The sequence below is a fragment of the Bombyx mori genome, chromosome 28, assembly GCF_030269925.1.
Source record: "Bombyx mori chromosome 28, ASM3026992v2".
Taxonomy (NCBI): Eukaryota; Metazoa; Arthropoda; class Insecta; order Lepidoptera; family Bombycidae; genus Bombyx; species Bombyx mori.
Genome location: NC_085134.1, coordinates 10018049 through 10038312, shown reverse-complemented (window position 1 = coordinate 10038312; position 20264 = coordinate 10018049). Strand labels below are relative to the sequence as shown.

Below are 20264 nucleotides of genomic sequence, written 5' to 3'. Positions count from 1 at the left end.
TTTAATTAAAGCTACTTTTACGTTTTAGTCCCGCGTATTTACTGTCATTGTATTATTTTCGATGCTTTGAGTACTTTACCGTTTTCGTAGTCACGGACGATTGAGTCATAAGATTAGCTCTAATAACGTCTGCGCCTCACGAACACCGGAGAAAATTCTAGAATGCGTATTTATTTAGGAAAAATGTGTGTCATCATTCGATCAGAACACTCACCGTCATGCGCCTTCGAGTTTCAATTGAAAAACTATGTCCGTGTCTAATTAAATTGCTTATTCGATGGGTCAACTATCTACAACCCACCTGATGTTAAGTGCTTAGAAAAGAACCCATAGATTTATTAAAGAAAATATCATCTGCCTTCAAGCATGAAGTCGGAGTCTTAATTGAATTGTTTACCGGCTATCCCGTCTTTCCAAGCGGAAAGAACGACTTTCACGGCAAAAATAAGGGGTGGTGGTACTTACCCGCGCGGACTCACAAGATACCACCAGTAATTACAATTACACACACACACACACACACACGCACGCACGCACGCACGCACGCACGCACGCACGCACGCACGCACGCACGCACGCACGCACGCACGCACGCACGCACGCACGCACACACACACACACACACACACCCACACACGCACGCACGCACGCACGCACGCACACACACACTCTTTTGCTATAAATTGGTTTGACGGGCGGGGCAGCCGTTGTATTGTTAAAACTGAGACCTTACAACTCAGGACTCAGAGCGGGTGGCAGCATTTACGTTGTAGATGTCTATGGGCTCCGGTTACCACTTACCACCAGGTGGGTCGTAAGCTCGTCCACCTATGTTAGCTATAAAAAAATAAAGTAGTGTGGGTAATGTTTTTTTTTATTGATTTAATATATTTTTTATGCATAATTTAAAAAAAAATTGAATTCTGCACTCCTTCTCTATACTTATTCTCTATAAGTGCGGAGAAATTCCACACCCCTCCGTCCCGCAATTTTCGTAAAAACGGGTTACAAAGTTTTTGCTTCACGTATATAAAGAAAAATTTTCTACGTCTCGTGCGTGTGACAAATAACGACTTCAAGTCCCTGTCTACCCTGCCACTTTATTCCACGCGTGAAGACATGACACATATCTGTCAAAATCTGCATATTAAATTACTACGTAAATGTAAATCTTTCACAATATGTTTATTCGAGTGCTGCCTTTTCGTAATGGGGGAATTAAATGTTTAATTTATCAAACGATTTCAACCGTTGCGCCTTCGTGATAAGGTGTACTTGTCTGATTTAAATTTCATTAAAAAGCTCTTTGACTACTACCCCAGTTTTTAGTGGTAAAAAAGGGCCGTCGCCCTCTGCTTTATTTAGGAGGTTGCTATGTTATAATTTCAAAAATACACACATTGTTTTAATTTCTGTACATACACATAAATACGTACACGTACATACACATACACAATACACAATCTAAGTAAAAAATTAACAGTAGGTACGACAAACACGAAAATCTATCGAATTCATAATGTCTCGAGTTGCCGATACGAAAACAGATAATTACATTAGACGGTAGTACTCGACCCTTGCACTAGACACCTTCATTCTAAGACACTCTAACACTAGGAGTAAGGACTTCGGTAACCGTACTCGTCGAACCCGGCAAAGAGTTCAACGTTCAACATAACCTAAACATCAGCCCGCTGAGTTTCTTGCCGGATATTCTAAACGAGTCGCGATTCCGATCCGGTATTAGATTCATTCGCGAAGCAGCTGCTCTTGAGATGTTAGGTCTCCTTCGGAGGCGCTCCGGCAGCTGTTAGCAAATCCCACCCCTCCTGGCTGAGCACTTGCTCGCCCATCTGTCCTGGTAAAACTGGAAAGGCCAAGTAATCTCTCAAATATAAAAAGTTAGCCTTCGAGATTTACGTTAGCGCATGTCAAAACAAATTTCGTGCTCTCGATTATGAGTTAAAGTTTCGAGTTTCGAGAACGCGACCATTCTATTGCGAAACGACAGTAAGTAAAGTCATTCGTGCTGCTGAAATTAATTCTTTTTACGGACGGTATGTAGGGAGCGCTGTTTAGATCCTATATATTTTTTCTCGATAGCGATACGAATACTTTTTCGATAGTCATTCGTGCTCGCCTTTCTGTAGTACATTACGTTCGTTCGCAGTCTAGTTCAAAGAAAATCTAGAGAGTAAAGACGCACTATACACTTCAAGTGTTTTTTTTTTGGTCAGGAGGAAATTGCCGGACTCCCACCCTCCACTGGGGATGGAGAGTGGGGCATGTCGGAGTCGAACCGACTAAAACCTCCTGTCACTCAACAACCCACGTCCGAGCCTCTCATGAGACAGAACTCGTGAAAAGGCAAAGGGGGGAGAGTGGAGCGTTTAGTCAAGGAGCACATCTCTCCCACAAGCCCTCTCGGTACACTTCTAGTGTTGGGTGTATAAAACTTAAAACAACAGAATTACACAAAAAAAATATTTATTTAAATTTAAAAAATATATTTTTTCCGAATATTTTCAATTCGTTAAAACTATCAACACATTTACCGGTGTTAGGACCTATCATGAGTCCGTACGGGTAGGTACCACCGCCCTGCCAATTTTTGCCGTGAAGCAGCAATGCGTTTCGATTTGAAGGGTGCAGCAGCCGTTGTAACTATACTGAGACCTTAGAACTTATATCTCAAGATGGGTGGCGCATTTACGTTGCAGATGTCTATGGGCTCCAGTAACCGCTTAACACCAGGTGGGCTGTGAGCTCGTCCGCCAATCGAAGCAGTAAAAACATTATGAATAACCGAACAAGTTTGGGCGTTCATATCACCCTTTAAATTTAACAAAGATAAGTTATCGAATAATGCTTCCACGGTTCGCGTCACGTTTATCTAATGATAATTAACATGGTTCTTACAAACACCTGCAACCTACAATTTACATGTACCAGTCATCAACGACCACGTCGTCTGACTAGCTGAACCCGAGTGGCATCCCTTTATCGATATCGAGTAATGTTTTATGACTCGTAAAGATCGATCGTGACTCGATCCCGTAAAGATCTACCGGAATTAATAAATGTATGAGCAGAATTATTTTGGTTTTCGTTAAACGAAGTTCTCTAGCTCTTGGTCTAGGTGAGTGTACAGAGCGCGTGTTTGCACGCAACTAGGGTAGGCACGGACACAGCTAATTATAACTGCGCGGATCCATGTCTAACTAGAAGTCAAATAAGTGTGGAATACATTTTTCGAAATATACTATTAAGATTTCAATGTTTTTTTTTATTGCCCTTGTAGGCAGACAAGCATTCGGCCCACCTGATGGTGAGTGGTTACCGTTGCCCATGGACTTCAGCAATGTCAGGGGCAGAACTAAGCCGCTGCCTACCGCGAATGTTTCCTATACAAGTACTTAAAAATCGGCTTCCTTCGATCGAACCTAATTTAATAAAATACGATTAGAAATATGTATAATTTTATAGACATATTGAGTGCAATGTTTCCGAGATGGAAGTTTTGTTGAAGTTTCAAAACAAGTCCTGAAGACTATTTTTGCAGGGTGGTGGTACCTACCCGTGCGGACTCAAAAGATGTGCTACCACCAGTAATATAGTTTCTTCTCTCGGTTTAAGGGTGCAAATGATAAAAAGTCAAAATAGTTCACATTTAATTTGAGAACTTGTGACATAATGTGATGCTGGATTAAATAATAAATAATAAGATTCGAACTCGTATGAAAATCACGAATTCTCACGTGGTCATTTGACTTAGTGTTTATCATAGTATATCGTTTAGTGTTTATATTCTCATCTCATTTATGACAATAAAACAAAAAAATAAATAATAGTTTCTTAGAATGAAACAAATAAGGCATAATATTAGAGAATATTTAAATTTTCTGCATAGGACATTTAAATTAATTAATTATTTAAATATAAAAGTTGAAGAAGCCGTCGCCACACTAATCGAGCGGAATCAAATCGCGCACATGCTTTTTGGCACGGGACTCCCGTTACTATATTTGACATAGATTACTTACTATACAGTAAAAATATAAACTAATTTTAATTTATAACTATTTTTTTGTTTCTTTCGTACATCTAAAAGAAAAACAATGTTTTCTACACATACATATATTATATCTAGTGTGAGCGGCTATTGTTGCGGAAACTTTATTAAATAGTATATCACCAATGAATAATAGTGAAAATATAGTATAGTAATATACTATAGTATATATATAGTAATATAGTGATACCACTGAACAATATTTAGCTTTTAATTTCTTATTGCACAGGGTGAAAGCGCCCACGATCTATCTGGTGCTAAGTGGCTACCGAAGCTTTCAGACATCCCGTGTGAACACTATCACCCATTTTGCGACTTGACACCTAAGACCATTGTATAGTAATTACGGTGAATTATTTTTTAAGCGTTTGATTTACTCGTTTCTCTTAGACCGCTCTACTCTGTGCCGAGGAGTAGTAGGGCAGGCGAGTCTTCAATTATTCAGCTTAATAAAACCCCTTTAAAAGCATAAAGTTCGGCTGGGAGCCCCCGTCGGCGACGACCCATCAATGATACATGTTTTTTAATTAGATTTGAAAGTATTGTAGATGATCACTACATAGTATAAAACAAAGTCGCTTTTTCTGTCCCTATATCCCTATGTATGCTTAAATCTTTAAAACTACGCAACGGATTTTGATGCGGTTTTTTTAATAGATAGAGCGATTGAAAGGAAGGTTTATATGCATAATTACTAAATAAATAGTGGAGATATCAATAATAAATTACAGTTTCCGAAGCGAAGCGAGGGCGTGTCGCTAGTAATATAAATAAAAGAAAAGAGAAAGGCAAAAGGAGGTGGCTCAACTAATGCTGTTCAAATTCGATAAATCGGACAGCGCTGATTTTCAGTCACTCTCATATCCATTTGGTTCATATTTTTTTTTGCTTAGATCGGTGAACGAGCTCACAGACCACCTGGTATTAAGTGGTTACTGGAGCCCATAGACATCTACAACGTAAATGCGCCACCTACCTTGAGGTAAAAGTCCTAAGTTCTCATTATAGTTACAACGGCTGCCCCACCCTTCCAACCGAAACGCATTACTGTTTCACGGCAGAAATAGGCAGGGCGGTGGTACCTACCCGCGCGGACTCACAAGACGTCCTACCACCAGTAAAATAGGTACATACGTATGCTGGGAATACAGTGCCCCTTGGTCGGATAAAACTGTAATATATATCATAATCACCACAGTGTCCCTTATTTTAACGTGAAATACGATATGTGTAAGAAGGGAGTGAGCGAAGAAATGGTATTTGATAGAGGATGGAAGGAGAAGACATGTTGCGCCGACCCCAGATGACTGGGAGAAGGGCAGGAGATGATGCTTAGGGACAACAGCAATGCAATTATTGCCTTTAAGTAAACAATATGCACTTGTAGGCTTAAGCACGGCACTCACGTAGCTTTCAGTGATGTGGCGGATAGCCATTATACAATACAAGATAATTGACAGATGCCTGAATCTCGCTTACGACATTTTCAAGATAAGCCTGCATATATACAAGTTCCGAACAAAAACATTCGGATCCATGATGATCTTGGGCTTGACTCAGTCAGTAAGTTTCTACAGTCGACATCATTGCGCCACTTCGAGAAGGCGGCACGACATGAGAACCCTGTTGTCGTGGCCGCTGGAAATTACATACCCGATCCTGTGGACCGAATGGTAAACAGTTGACGTCGCCCAAAACACGTCATTGCGGATCCACCCGATCCATTAACGGTGCTTTTAGGTACCACAAGCATCAATCACTGTCCTCGTCGAACACGTCGCTTGCGACGAAAGGCTCGGCTAGCGAATTAACCCACAGATACAGCCCACTGAGATATATATACATCATCATTATTATCATGTTACAATGATATCGCATTTTAATTTGGAAGCGAAATGTCATCTGAATATTAATTGTAAACTTTCAATCGCGCCAATATTTATTATAGTAAAGCAAAGGGATGTAACCGGATCGTCTCAGTGGGTCGCGTTTCCGATCCGGTGGTAGATTCTGCGAAGCACTGCTCTTGCTAGGGCCAGTGTTAGCAACACTCCGGCTCGAGCCCCGTGAGCTCACCTAAATGTTAGGGCGAAGCTGAAATAGCCTCTCAAGGCTATCAGCATAGGTAGGAAAAAGAAGAGAACAACTACATTTGGACCGTCGGTCTACCGAGCAATATCAACCGTTCGGTGGAAGATCATCCCTTTGTCATATATCCCCACACGCTTATAACATACCTACATAACAAAATTTAATTAGAAAACAGACAACAGTCCGCGCAAAGTCAGAATAGCCCCTTAGGCTGCCAACGATTAGGTAGGGGGAAAAAAACAATAGTTAAATGTAAACAATGAGATAATTGTAAAAAAATCAATGAAATGTTAATAATTCAATTAGGTACCTGTAACTGGAAATTCGTTCATTATTATTTTATACTAGCGACCCGCCCTCGCTTCGCTTCGGAAACATTAAAACACACATGAAACCAAAAAAATAAAATAAATAAAAATTTAAAAAAGTAGCCTATGTTCATCAGGGACAATGTCGGCTTCTAATGGAAAAAGAATTTTTCAAATCGGTCCAGTAGTTTCGGCGCCTATTCGAAACAAACAAACAAACAAATCTTTCCTCTTTATAATATTAGTATAGATATAGATATAGACAAAGCTTTCAACGCCTTACAGTATTGTCATCACGCGGTTGTTTGGGGGAATTTTTTTTTTTGGAACAGGTGGGTACATCCCGAAATTGGCACAAAGAAATAAAGTTACCTAATATACGTGAGCTGGGCGGATCGCTTCCCGGGCCTCCGATGGGCTCGTGTCGTTGACCCCGACGCCATGACAAGTCGTGGGGTGGCCCGGCGTAGGGGTGGGTACACCCTGATTGCGTTAGGAATGTTTCCATTCACATATTTATACCAAACTAAATATACCGAACAAAGAAAAAGCTCTGATTTTGTTTCATCGCTTCCTTAGGGCTGTGTCTCTAGTGTCTATAAGCCAGGGGTGGGTAGGACGGGAACTTTGTGAGCCAACCTAGATGCTACCAACGTTTTTTTTTTATTGCATAGATAGGTGGACCAGCTTACAGCCCAGCTGATGTAAAGTAGTTACCGGAGCCCATAGACATCTACAACGTAAATGGCGCAACAAACCTTGAGAATGTCTGTATAGTTACAACGGCTGCCCTACCCTTCAAACCGAAACGCATTACTGCTTCACGGCAGAAATAGGCGGGGTGGTGGTACCTAACCGCACGGACTCACAAGAGGTCCTACCACCAGTACTATATAGCTCCGTGGTTCGTTTTATCATTGATCTTTCACTCGTCTGCTCATATGGGTCCCTAAACCCATCTTAATCACATCGCTTGATCTTGCCTGTCATCACGCTGGTCTTGTCCGGTTATTTGCAGATACTACCGGACAAATCAGCCAATAACCCTTCGCTACAATAAAAAAATATACATAATTATTAAAGTCAACGATAATATTGAAAGTTTTTTGTACAATGGACACTAACACCCACCCCGAACACGGAACTGTAAAAGTACAATAGCAACATCCCTAATAAAGTACTAAGCTGCGCGCCAAAATCGTCCCTAACCCGTAGAGCGCAAGTACAAAATTCTCTTGAGTGAAACTTAAGTGAAAATTGATCCAATAGAAAACATTGTTGCAGACTAAAACCATTCTTATATCAAAGCGAGAAAGTCTAGATTTATTTATAGAACTTTACTGATTGCCGTATTTCCGATAAACGATTATAGCTTTTATCTACCATCAATAAAGCTAATAATTGTTCGAACTGATAAATTTAATAACGTTCTGATTGAATTTCAGGTGTTTGAATTCGAAACCTTTTGCGTTTGCTAGATAAAAAAAAAACAAGAATTCGAAAAAAAAAACATCTCTAATACTCAGCTAACGAGATATCAATTTTCTTAATAAAAGCGCTACCAGAAAAGCACAGCTTCTGTCTTTGAGTCATCCGGGGTTCCGATCCGTATATCATCTCCCAATTAAATATAAATTAATCTTAAGCAATGAATGAAATGTAATCAAATCTTAGCTGTATATTTTTTTTATTTTTGATGTTAATGCACTGTCGATTGCACCTATAATTGAGGTGACATCGGCCATGAACGTTTGTCAATTGTTCAATGTTTTGTATTGATGATCACTTTGTTGGTGCAACTTAATAAATAAATAAATAAATAAACTCAGCTTTCTTTCGAACACAACTGACACTTTGAAATCTAATTAACTATACTGAGATCTTAGAACTTATATCTCAAGGTGGGGGGCGCATTTACGTTGTAGATGTCTATGGGCTCCAGTAACCACTTAACACCAGGTGAGCTGTGAGCTCGTCCACCCATCTAAGCAATAAAAAAAAAACATCCCGCTAAATTATACTTATGTACCAGTTCTGTGGATTATTTAACATGAGTGCGGTAGCAAGACTTGCTTAGTAGCTCGCGGCTGACATAAACTGGAGAGTAGCCTCAACCCGCCTCAAACCGACCTCAAAAGACGTCCCGGCCCCAGTAATTACGCAAAATTACACACGATGTTATTCTAATATCATTACGATGTCGGAGAACATTTGTGCCAAGTACTAACTAACTTAAAAGAATTTGATACTTGCCTGATGATTCGAATATTAGTTACGTTACGACTGAAAATATTTTTCACCGGTGGTAGGACCTCTTGTGAGTCCGCACGGGTCGGTACCACCACCCCGCCTATTTCTGCCATGAAGCAGTAACGCGTTTCGGTTTGAAGAGTGGGACAGCCGTTGTAACTATACTGAGACCTTAGAACTCATATCTCAAGGTGAGTGGCGGTGTTTACGTTGTAGATGTCTATGGGCTCGGGTAAGCACTGAACATCAGCTGAGCTCGTCCAACCAACGGAGCAATAAAAAAAATACTAATTAAAAATCCCAAAAATAAAATAATATTTATTACATACTTGTATTAATTACCACAATTCCTCTTTGCTTCTCTTCGCCTTCCAATTAAGTAAAATTTATGTAATTTATATAATTCCCACTACCACAATTGAGAAAATATTCTAAGCTGTGGAGTGTAACAAAGGATTAGACTTTCTTTTAGATCTTCTTTGCCTAGACTCGAGAATGAGCACAATGGCGTTAAGAGGTAACCGGAGCCCATAGTCATTGACAACGTTAATGCCAACACCCACATCAAAGCATAAATTCTGAGTCTCTGTTTTTTTTACCTACCTGTCACGAATACGTTGACGGGTTATTGCTAGCTTCAATAAATGCGTACGCGAGATATCGGAGCTCAGCTTGGAGATTTGGTGTCCTGACCCTAGCAAGAGCAGTGCTTCGCTGAATCTACCACCGGATCGGAATCACGACCCACTGAGAAGATTCTTCGTGAAACCCTACCAAACCGGAACGTATTATTGTTTCAGAAATAGGCAGGTGGTACCTATCCGTGCGGGCTCACGAGACGTCCTACCACCAATAAAATATGTATACGCATGCCGCAAAAACAGTGCCCCCTGCGGTGGTCGGATAAAACTGTAATGTATATCATAATTACCGCAGTGTACCTGATTTTAACTTGAAATTGTCAGGAATGACTGAGGTTTTGTTGTTGGTCAAGAGAAATAAGCTTTGTAAAATGCGTGCGTCCCACATTGATGGCGGTGGATCGCATACCTCAAATTCTCCAAGGACATTAGAATCGCGGTAAGGCATACTGTAGGCACGCACGGGTATGTACCACCGCCCTGCTTATTTACACCGCGAAGTCAGTCTCGCCTTTCAGGTTTGAAAAATTCAGAAGACCAGAACCAGAAGAAACTTTTTGTTGGGACAATCATTACGGAATACATTTGAGGTTATGACTTCATGTATCGAGCTGGCCTTCACATTGTAATATGCATGAGCGAATGAAACCACTGAACACCAGACGAGTGTGTCAGTACTTTAACATAAAAAAAGAACGATCTATACTAATATATAAATCTACAGTAGTTTTTACGGATGTTCCGTTATAACTACTGAACCATGCATCTGATTGACTTGAAACTTGGTATCCATGTAGAAAATACATGTACTTAATGGATAGGCTAATATTTATATGAGTGTTGGACTCCCTACACCAGTTGCGGGGGCGTTAATGATGAGAATCTTTGTGGAGGTGAGAAATAATAATGTTCATTTTAAATGCCCAGCGAAGCGGACGGGTACAGCTAGTTACTTATAAAACGACAATTACAAAGCTTTTTCACTAGTTGTACCATAAAATCTTCTTCTAATCATTCATAAAAAAAAGACACTCTGTACGACAAAAGTTTTAACTGAAAACTAATTTTATAGGAAGAGGCAATTGACTTAATTGTGAAACTCTATAGAATCGAGATGGTCATCATCACAAACGAAGACCTCAACAAAACAACTGCTCGTTTTTTTTTTATTGCGTACATGGGTGGACGAGCCCACAGCCCACCTGGTGTTAAGTGGTTACTGGAGCCCATAGACAACTACAACGTAAATGCGCCACCCACTTTAAGATAAAAGTTCTAAGGTCTCTGTATAGTTACAACGGCTGCCCCACCCTTCAAACCGAAACGCATTACTGCTTCACGGTAGAAATAGGCGAGGGTACCTACCCGTGCGGACTTACAAGAGGTCCTACCACCAGTGAAAAATATTTGCAGTCATATAAATCTGTATAAATGTGAAGTGAGTACACGCAATGAAGCCCAATCGAATCAGAGAACGTTATAACTATACTGAGAGCTTAGAACTTATATCTCAAGGTGCGTGGCGCATTTACGTTGTAGATGTCTATGGGCTCCGGTAACCACTTAACACCAGGTAAGCTGTAAGCTCGACCACCCATCTATGCAATATAAAAAAAAGAGACTTAATATCTCCGAAGACTTCATAACCGAAATATTCTAACCGAAGTTTCATAATAAAGGAAATTATTTTTCTTTAAGAAACAACACTCTTTACATTCATAAAAGGCGTTTCTTGAATTTAAGCGTGATGTTGAATTTTCGAGCGCAGTACATCGCATCGGTCTACAAAAGTTACAAATCAAAAATTCAATATTCAGTGAGATAATAATGATGTAAAGCCGGTTGGCGGTCGCGTGCTACGGTCGCGTGTAGCGGTGTGTAGCGGCGGGGGTTGAGCACAAAGCGCGGCCGACGGGGTTACGAGTCCCGGGCGGATCGATGCCGGGGTGGATGTAGTTTTTTCGGACAGTATTCCAAAGCGGGGGGTGAACGAACGTTACGTAAGGCGGTCGATAGCGGGCGACATGCGCGGGCCGCCCCGCCGCGCCGGCAGACACCACCGCGCGCGCCGACACCACGCTCGTGCCGCGTTTTCTTTTACCGCGTTTTTCGTTTCCCTTTCGTTCTTTCCGTTTGTTTTCCGCCATGTCGAAGGGCGACAGCGAGCAGCAGAACGGCTCCGGCGAGGAGTCCAAGACCAATCTGATCATCAACTACCTGCCCCAGAGCATGACCCAGGAAGAGATCCGCAGCCTCTTCTCGAGCATCGGTGAAGTGGAATCTTGCAAGTTGATCCGGAACAAGGGCGCGGCCTTCCCCGACGCGCTCAATCACGCTCTGCACGGCGGCGGACAGAGCCTCGGCTACGCCTTTGTCAACTATCACCGGCCCGAGGATGCGGAGAAGGCTATTGCGACCCTCAACGGCCTGCGTCTCCAGAACAAAACAATCAAAGTGTCGTACGCGCGCCCCAGCAGCGAGGCCATCAAAGGTGCCAATTTATACGTATCCGGTCTTCCCAAGACCATGACTCAGAGCGAGCTCGAGCGCCTGTTCAGTCCGTACGGGCGCATCATCACGTCGCGTATACTATGCGAGAACTCGGGCGGGCGGCCCTTCACCGGCGGCGAACAAGGTTTGTCCAAGGGCGTCGGCTTCATCCGCTTCGACCAGCGCGTGGAAGCGGAGCGAGCCATACAAGAGTTGAACGGCACCATACCGAAAGGAGCCAGCGAGCCTATAACAGTGAAGTTCGCGAATAACCCGAGCAACAACGGGAAGGCGCTAGCTCCGTTGGCGGCGTACCTACCAGCCGCGCTGCGGTTCCCCGCGCCGCTGGGCCGGTTCAGTTCAGGCAAGTCGCTTCTCGCTATAAACAAAGGATTACAGCGCTACAGCCCTCTCGCCGGCGAGTTACTCGGAGGGGTCCTGCCCGGCGCCGTGGGCTCGGAGTGGTGCATCTTCGTCTACAACTTAGCTCCCGAGACGGAAGAGAACGTGCTGTGGCAGCTGTTCGGGCCCTTCGGCGCGGTGCAGAGCGTGAAAGTGATCCGCGACCTGCAGACGAACAAGTGCAAGGGATACGGGTTCATCACGATGACCAACTACGACGAGGCTGTGGTCGCCATCCAGTCCCTGAACGGGTACACGCTCGGTAACAGAGTGCTGCAAGTCAGCTTCAAGACCAACAAGATAAAGACGATCTAAGATCGCAGGGGGATCGGCCTAGCCGGGCGCTAGGACGGCACGCCAGGCTCGCAACCATACATGCTAGAAGTTCCGCGGCGGGAACACCTCCGCGCTCGACTACTCTCCTACAGAAGCGACGAAACACGAAATGGCGGCGCGCATGTTACCACAAGATGGCGGCGCTTCGGGTGCCGAGCCGGCCTCGCATCGAACCGAACACGCTGGTAAAATAGTCAATAACAAAATAATGATATTAAACTTCGCTTATGAACGGTTGTGGTTATCGAGAAAATAGTTAACGAATATAATAATTATTTAGCAATAATAGCCTGAAATGCTATATTACGCTCCAATTTTGTACGCGATCATATCTGTTTAAGTATAACTGTGCGATTGTGGTGGGGGCCGCCTTAGGACCGATTGCCAAATGTATCCGCTCACAGAGACCAGGTCCGCTACTGGCCACTCGCTCCCCAGGCGCTTAATCGAAGTCAAATAGTATTATATTGTTAAAGATTGGATGAGATGAAAAAAATATATTATTATCTATACATATATTTTAATCAATATATTAAAATTAAGGATGAAACTAATCAAAAACTGTGATAGGTTTTGATAAAATTTTAAAAGGAGATCTTTGAACGGTATTGCGGTCACGGCGACGGCGGGTCACACCCGGGCGGCGGGCGGGGTTAGATTTACACATTTTTGAGAGAAATTTTGAGGAAAAACCGTCGGAAACGCTTATAGGGCGCTGCCGTAAGTAAACTCGTAAGTTTCATAGGATTTGAGAGTCGAACCGAGCAAAAGTGGGCCGTGGGGGTACGGGCTTAGGGGGGGAGGGGGGGAGAGGGGGTAAATCGATGGAGCTCGTTCCGGGATCCGGGAAGCTCGCCCGGGAGGGGCCAGGGGGAACCCGCCCCGAGGTCACCAAGCCACACGGTGCATACTCTAACTATGGTGCATACTCTAGTTTAATGAGGTCGTCTACTCGACATCAAAACATACCAGTACCTGCTATTTAATGTATGGATGGATGCGAACCTGCGTCTATTTTATGTAGGCTTTAATTGTCTTAGTCTAAATGGAAATTTGTAAATATTATAAAAAATATATATATATGTATGTATAAATATATATGTTTAAACTCGTTTAGTTAACAAAGAAATAATGAAAAAATTAAAAACAATAGAATGATTTCGCCGCGTCTGCAGACACGCCACGCCATTACATTAAACTCAATCCGTAAAAGACCTATTTGAAAACATCGAAATTGAATAGATAAATAATATCGTGCCGTCCTATCGACCCTACGATTTTTGTAAAAAAAATATTTACTTATAATAATAATAATAATAATGATGATGATAACGATAATTTAAAAAAAAAAACGGTTTTGTAACATTTCAAATATTAATAGGTACTTACATATGGTTTAATTAACAAAAGATGGAGATTAAAAAAAATTTACAAGTATTTATTATATATTTATTAATGTACATAATTAAAAAAAAAAAAACGTGCAATAACTAAATAGCCATTAATTAATTAAAAATATATTAAATTAAATTAAAAGTAATATTTATAAAGATACTTGACCCGGTTCACTGCGGGTCACAGCGTTGTTTCACGACATGTTTATTTACTATTTATTGTGAACGATCCAAATACGCGGGAAAACGACATTATTATTTCACTAAAATAAAATCGCTTTAGTTTCATCCAGCTTAAATATTATGCTTATTTTTTTAAATAGCATTATAATTTACAGTCATCTGTTTCGGGTTAATAAACGCGATGCGCAGCGCTTAGGGTCCGATGACCGATAAGCAATTTAGAATTTTTATAAGATTTTTTAAAACAGCGTTAAACACTGTTTGTGACAGCCTGGCCGTGAGCGCTGAGCATCCATGAGCAAACGAACGAGTGAGTGGGAACGAGCGCGTGAGAATAAAAGCACAATTTTCTTGATATTAGAATACTCTTAGGTTTAAAAATTAAATAGTTGTTGTAATGTGTTGTTTCCACTTCATCATAATATTTCTACTATATTAGAAGCTTGATGGGTTATGAAAAAAAAAACTTAAAATATTTTTGAGTAGTTAAAATTACGACTTAATGTTGATTAAATTAATCTTAATGGTTACATATAAATAATTCTACTTTTTGTGCATTCGTTCTTAGCGATACTCTTATTGATTTAGTGTACGTGCAATTCATTGTCTATTTACTTAATAATTAGTGTGTGTTTAATTGATATTTTGTAATTTTCAATAAGTTTTGTTTACGGACATATTGTCGGGAAGCTGTCACTAAAATCACAGAAAAAAAAACACACGCTAAAGAGATGATCTAGATACGATTGAAATAATAGATTTTGGAATCTCGATTCTGTGGCTGTAAGCAAAGAGTATCGAAAATTCGTTAATTAATACAAATTGATTTATTTATTAGTAAAATATATCGGGCGATTAATCCAAAGCGAAAATTTGAATTCAGTTGTTTCAAAAAAAAAAACACGTTCCCATACTACCTAGTACTAAAATCGCGTCTCTCTTTCAGTCAAGAACGACGGAACTAATACTAAACTATACTAGGTGGTATCAGAACAAGTATTTCGTTGACCTTTCCAAATTTGTAAACTCATATTTTCATTCTTTTAAAAAATATTTAAAAAAGACGTCCTCGTGACGGAGATTTCATCGAAACAAGAAACACCAAAAATATTTAACTGAAAACTCATCGACTATTTAGGTATAAATTTTAAAGATATATATATAAATGATTGCGGGTTAATAATAGGGCAGTTCGTTAAGGTACTTGCGGTGGGACAGTCCAGCTGATCGGAAAAAAAAAAAATATTTCTCTGAAATGCTCAATAGCTTAGTGGGATAGCTTAGTAGAAAATCAAAAAGCAATAATAACGAATGTGAAAATTTTTGTAAACCATACTTAGCGTATTATGCAAGTCTATAATATTTTTGTATGTATTTTAAGAATATACTATAAATCCATATCTTCATAGTTTTAAGCGAGGGCTGGATCTGTTCTACGACTGACAAGAGTTTTTGTGATTGTATGGATTTTACGAAGTGTCCTAACTTGCACAAGCAGAGCAAGAAGTCCGCGCGTCGAAGCAATCACGTTGCGATTTAGATGAAGTCGCGTACGCTGTGTTTGCGAGATCTTTACGGTCGACTGCCATCTAGAAATCGTAAAAACACAAACTCATAGGAGAATTTTCGTAAGACAACTGCACTTGTGAAAGCTTTTGTCGTGTCCTTTTATCTGCAAAGTTGCGTGAGAATGGTAACGGATGATCTACATCGCGAATCGAACCCCATAATGTGAGCGAGACACCCATCGGCGTCCGTATTGCCGCTATTGAATGGTGTTTTGATGCATTTTATGGTATTTAAAATAAAATTGGCATAACAGAAACAATACTATATAACGCATAGGCTAATATGGATGTGGCTGTGAAATTAGCAAAATGAATAAAGTTAAATAATCATGTGGCATTTGTTTGAAATAAATTTATAAAATAAAAATTAATTGGGAATAAGGAATCGTAGAAGCCAAAATCGCACGAGCATTCACTGTGGGATGCGCGGGTGTAGGTACGCTTGGATTTTGAAACTAAGCGACAGTAATTCTCGTGTATATTTTAGTTCTACGATAAATATAACGTGCTAACACGCGTTTAAATATGGTTAATAGCCCATTATAATAAGTAAATCAATTGAACAAACGAAAAACTCATTTAAATCCGTATTGCGTGAAAATGTCCGAACTAAGAAAATGTTTATAGGAAATAGCTGTATTGTGGAATTTATAAAAGCATTTTAGAGTTTTTTCTAAGCTTATGGTGCGATAGATGGGAAATGACGCGTCCATTGCCGTGAGCACAAAGAACATGGCGGCAGTGTTGCGCGCCATTCTCTATAGTTAAGACTCAAAATAATAAATCTTCCATAGGAATTATAGTAAGTTAAACTACACGCGAATCGTTTGACAAACGTCTCAAATGCGATACGTGGCCAAGAAACGCTCAATCATTTAATCGGAATACAATATCGATTTTAATCGACTAAAAAACTATTCGAGTAAAGTTCGCGTTGTAGGTAACGACACATCGACTACTTGTTACTATTACGTCATACGTCAGATTTTTAAATATATAATATTGTTAAAAAAAACGCAATACTTTTGCTAAAACATTTTTCAAAGGCCATTATGGCTGCATTAATAATATTTTAAAAATGAATATTTGTAATCTTTGCTCACTACATACTTCCCCGACTGTTTTGGATCAGTTTCTGTAGTTTCATAGTGTTAAGTGAGATTTTAGCAATAGATAAAAATGTTTTTGAGACACACACCGACCTGCTCTCGGTATGATTACTGGTCGTGATGATTCAATAAGCATGCCATCCATGAGAAACAGTTTTGGATCTCAACAAAACATGTCGATAAACACAAAATACCGCACTAGAAAATTATGTACAAATGCCATTGTAAAACCGACTCAATCAAATTGAAAATATTATATATTTTGCAATGGTCTTTTCTAAGAACATTCAAAACGGTGTTTTATGGTGTTTTTCCCCCCAAAAAAATAGACAGTGAATGGAGTGGAATCGAGGATTGTTTTATCAAGAAATTATTGAAATTTGTAGACATAACCTAAATGTTGATAGATTATTACAATAAATTAGTAAATAAACATCGGTTCTAGTATCGGGTTAGCGAATTATTATTAAAAAAAAACAATAGTTCGAATTTAAAAATATATTAATATCATGTAATATCAATTTCACTGTCTATTTACCTAATGTTAATTGTTTTCGGTGTTGTTTCCTCTTCTAATGGTTTGTTCCCATTTCGTATCGATAATAGATTGTAATAAAGGTGATGAAATATCGATAAAGTCTACTTAACTACTACACGTCTGTTACTATCTGAATCTTTAAAATTAACATCGATTAACTTCAGTCATAAAATCGAGTAAAAATCATTTAGTATGTAATCGATCGACTGAAACGCGACTGGCTGATAAGCAATAATTTTTATACAATATTATCGTAATGGGGACGAACCGAGCATTTGCAGAGTTCATGTGATCTAGTAAATTAGTCGATTGGCGAGCGTTTGAGGTGTCAATGAACCCTTCCAACATAATCGAAGAATATTTAGTGGGTTTAAACAATTGCATCGTAAGATATATTTATGAATCTCAAGAAAGTGAAGTATTGACGAAGTATTTTACGATTTTCAATGTTAACAAATTGAAAACGATCGTATTTATTAGTGAAACGTGAGTGAAGTCCGCCATTTTCCTTATTTAAGCTAGCTGGCGACACTTTGATACGAAATACGTATTTTATAAAACTAGTGAAAAAATAAATAAACCAAAAAAAGTTTAAAAAACACTTAAGATCTTCCGGTTTAAAATTTAAAACAAAAAAACGTCAATATTTAAACATTCATTTTTGTCTTTTTATGGATTATTAAGTAAAATTAAGCTGTAGGCGTCTATGTGTTGGTGATATGTACCGATTTAGTTGATATATTATTATACCTATAAACGGTATCTCTATTTATAACTAATTATTGTGTCGAATATAATAATTACCTCTGTAGCTTTTGTGATGAATATTCATTTGCACAACATGTAGTGGAAAATATCCAAGTACACTTTTGACTTATGCTTATCCGTTTTCGACTGAATAATGTGAGTGAATACGGTTACTGACATGAAATTTTAACGATAAATCAAAGGAAGCAGCTAAAAAATAGCAAGCGTGGCGGTCAGTGCCATTACAATATCAGACTGTTTGGAAACAAAGCAATAATTTAATGTAAATAATAATTTAGTTCGAAAACGGTTAAGAGAAGGTACTTTTTTTAAAATGGTTCCTAGATTAAAAATGTGTATTTGGAACTCAGATACCTAATGAGCTCGAATTGTTAAGCAACAACAAAAAAAAAAACGTTGACACAATTTACAATAACAATTTTAATCTAAAGCCATGTTAAAAATTTGGTGTCGTTTTTAGTATTTAAATGTTGTTCCAAATTATTTGTATGTAAGATCGTTCAAAACGGTTCGCTTCCAAACGAACTTTCCCAAAAAGTAAGGCTACTGTTTTGCGGAAAATATCGTTAGGGATAATCCGTAATACTTCATGAATAGAATGTTTAAAATGCCTAGTGATTTCCCTAAATAAGCATCGTAAAACCAATATATATTTAAATATATTATATTATGTAGCGGTTATGTACTTGCTTATTTTGATTATTAATTAAAATATTTTTCTCGTAATTTATGTGTCTATTTCTAATTTATGTATTATAATAAAAAAAAAAATGTGAAATATGTCATTCTCTTCACTTTATACAATAGTTTATACAATATGATATTTAATATCCTCAATGGTTGTAACTATACATTTCTTGTTCTAAATATATAAAAAACCTGAACTTTGTCTTATTATTTATAACCCACAACAGGCCCTTGAGTGAAAAAAAATAGTAATATCGTTGTAAATAGACATGCTTTAACAAAAACCGACTTCAAATAGAAAAAAAAAGATATTGCAAAACAAATTAATGTACACTAAAAACAATAATCATCGAAATCGGTTGGCGCGATATTGAGTTATTGAGTAATTCATTTATTTGTCGCGCACGTACTTAATGCTAATTTAAGACTTATACGGTTTTCTCGTAGATACCATTATCAGAACTGGACTAAATTGAAAAGGGACCCCACGGAGAGCGTCAGCTTTCTAATAAAAAAAGAATCATCAAAATCGATTCACCCAGTCAAAAGTTATGAGGTAACAAACATTAAAAAAAACATACAGTCGAACTGAGAACATCCCCTTTTTTTGAAGTCGGTTAAAAATTAGGTATTTTATAACAATATTGCTATTCACCTAAACAATAATGTTTTATTAAGTTTAACAGTATTATTTTTCAAATTTCATTAATGAGACATTTTTGTCATATATTTCCGGGTTCATGCAAAAAGGTTCATTCAGTTTAATCACTGCAGCTAGCATGCACCTTGAGGCGTTAGATCGAAGTCTTAATTGACTTTTATAACAGCCGTCCCAGACTTTTTTTTTTATTGCTTATATGGGTGGACGAGCTCACAGCCCTCCTGGTGTTAAGTGGTAACTGGAGCCCATAGACATCCACAACGTAAATGTGCCACCCACCTTGAGATATAAGTTCTAAGGTCTCAGTATAGTTACAACGGCTGCCCCACCCTTCAAACCGAAACGCATTACTGCCTCACTGCAGAAATAGGTGGGGTGGTGGTACCTACCCGTGCGGACTCACAAGAGGTCCTACCACCAGTAGATGCGATGCATAACTGCAGAGTGTTACTTTTAAATTATGCCACGGATCGTCCTATAGTAACCTAAGTGGTAATCCAAGTTGTAGACCATTTTTGTGCGAAATCTTTGCGTGATCAAGTAACAAACGGTGTGAATAAAAACCCGAAGTCCGACAGCAGGACGGATTGTAATATCATGTGTGTCTGTGTGAAGCAATGATAGTGGCAATAGCTCCAAGTATCTGGGTTCGCATATTCGTCTTGTTCTATGCACAGTCGAAGACAGTTTTTTACTGGTGGTAGGACCTCTTGTGAGTCCGCACGGGTAGGTACCACCATCCTGTCTATTTCTTCCGTGAAGCAGT

The 20264-nt window shown here is 39.2% G+C and overlaps 1 protein-coding gene and 1 long non-coding RNA gene across 4 annotated transcripts in view; one reads left to right on the top strand and one right to left on the bottom strand.

The window, feature by feature from the left end:
• LOC134201619 (uncharacterized) overlaps nucleotides 1-18545 on the bottom strand; it is an 80085-nt gene extending 61540 nt beyond the window's left edge. Inside the window, exon 1 of one of the 3 annotated variants that reach the window (XR_009976984.1) lies at nucleotides 18531-18545. This is a non-coding gene — a long non-coding RNA (uncharacterized LOC134201619). Of the gene's footprint in view, nucleotides 1-619; nucleotides 637-18530 lie in introns of those variants that run through there. The other 2 variants (XR_009976988.1, XR_009976985.1) reach the window with 2 other exon arrangements.
• On the top strand, nucleotides 11420-19034 carry LOC101735317 (ELAV-like protein 4). Its single transcript, XM_062676843.1, has one exon. The coding sequence runs from the start codon at nucleotides 11508-11510 to the stop codon at nucleotides 12567-12569; it is 1062 nt and encodes a 353-aa protein (XP_062532827.1). The 5' UTR covers nucleotides 11420-11507; the 3' UTR covers nucleotides 12570-19034.
• The last annotated feature ends 1230 nt before the right edge of the window (nucleotides 19035-20264 follow it).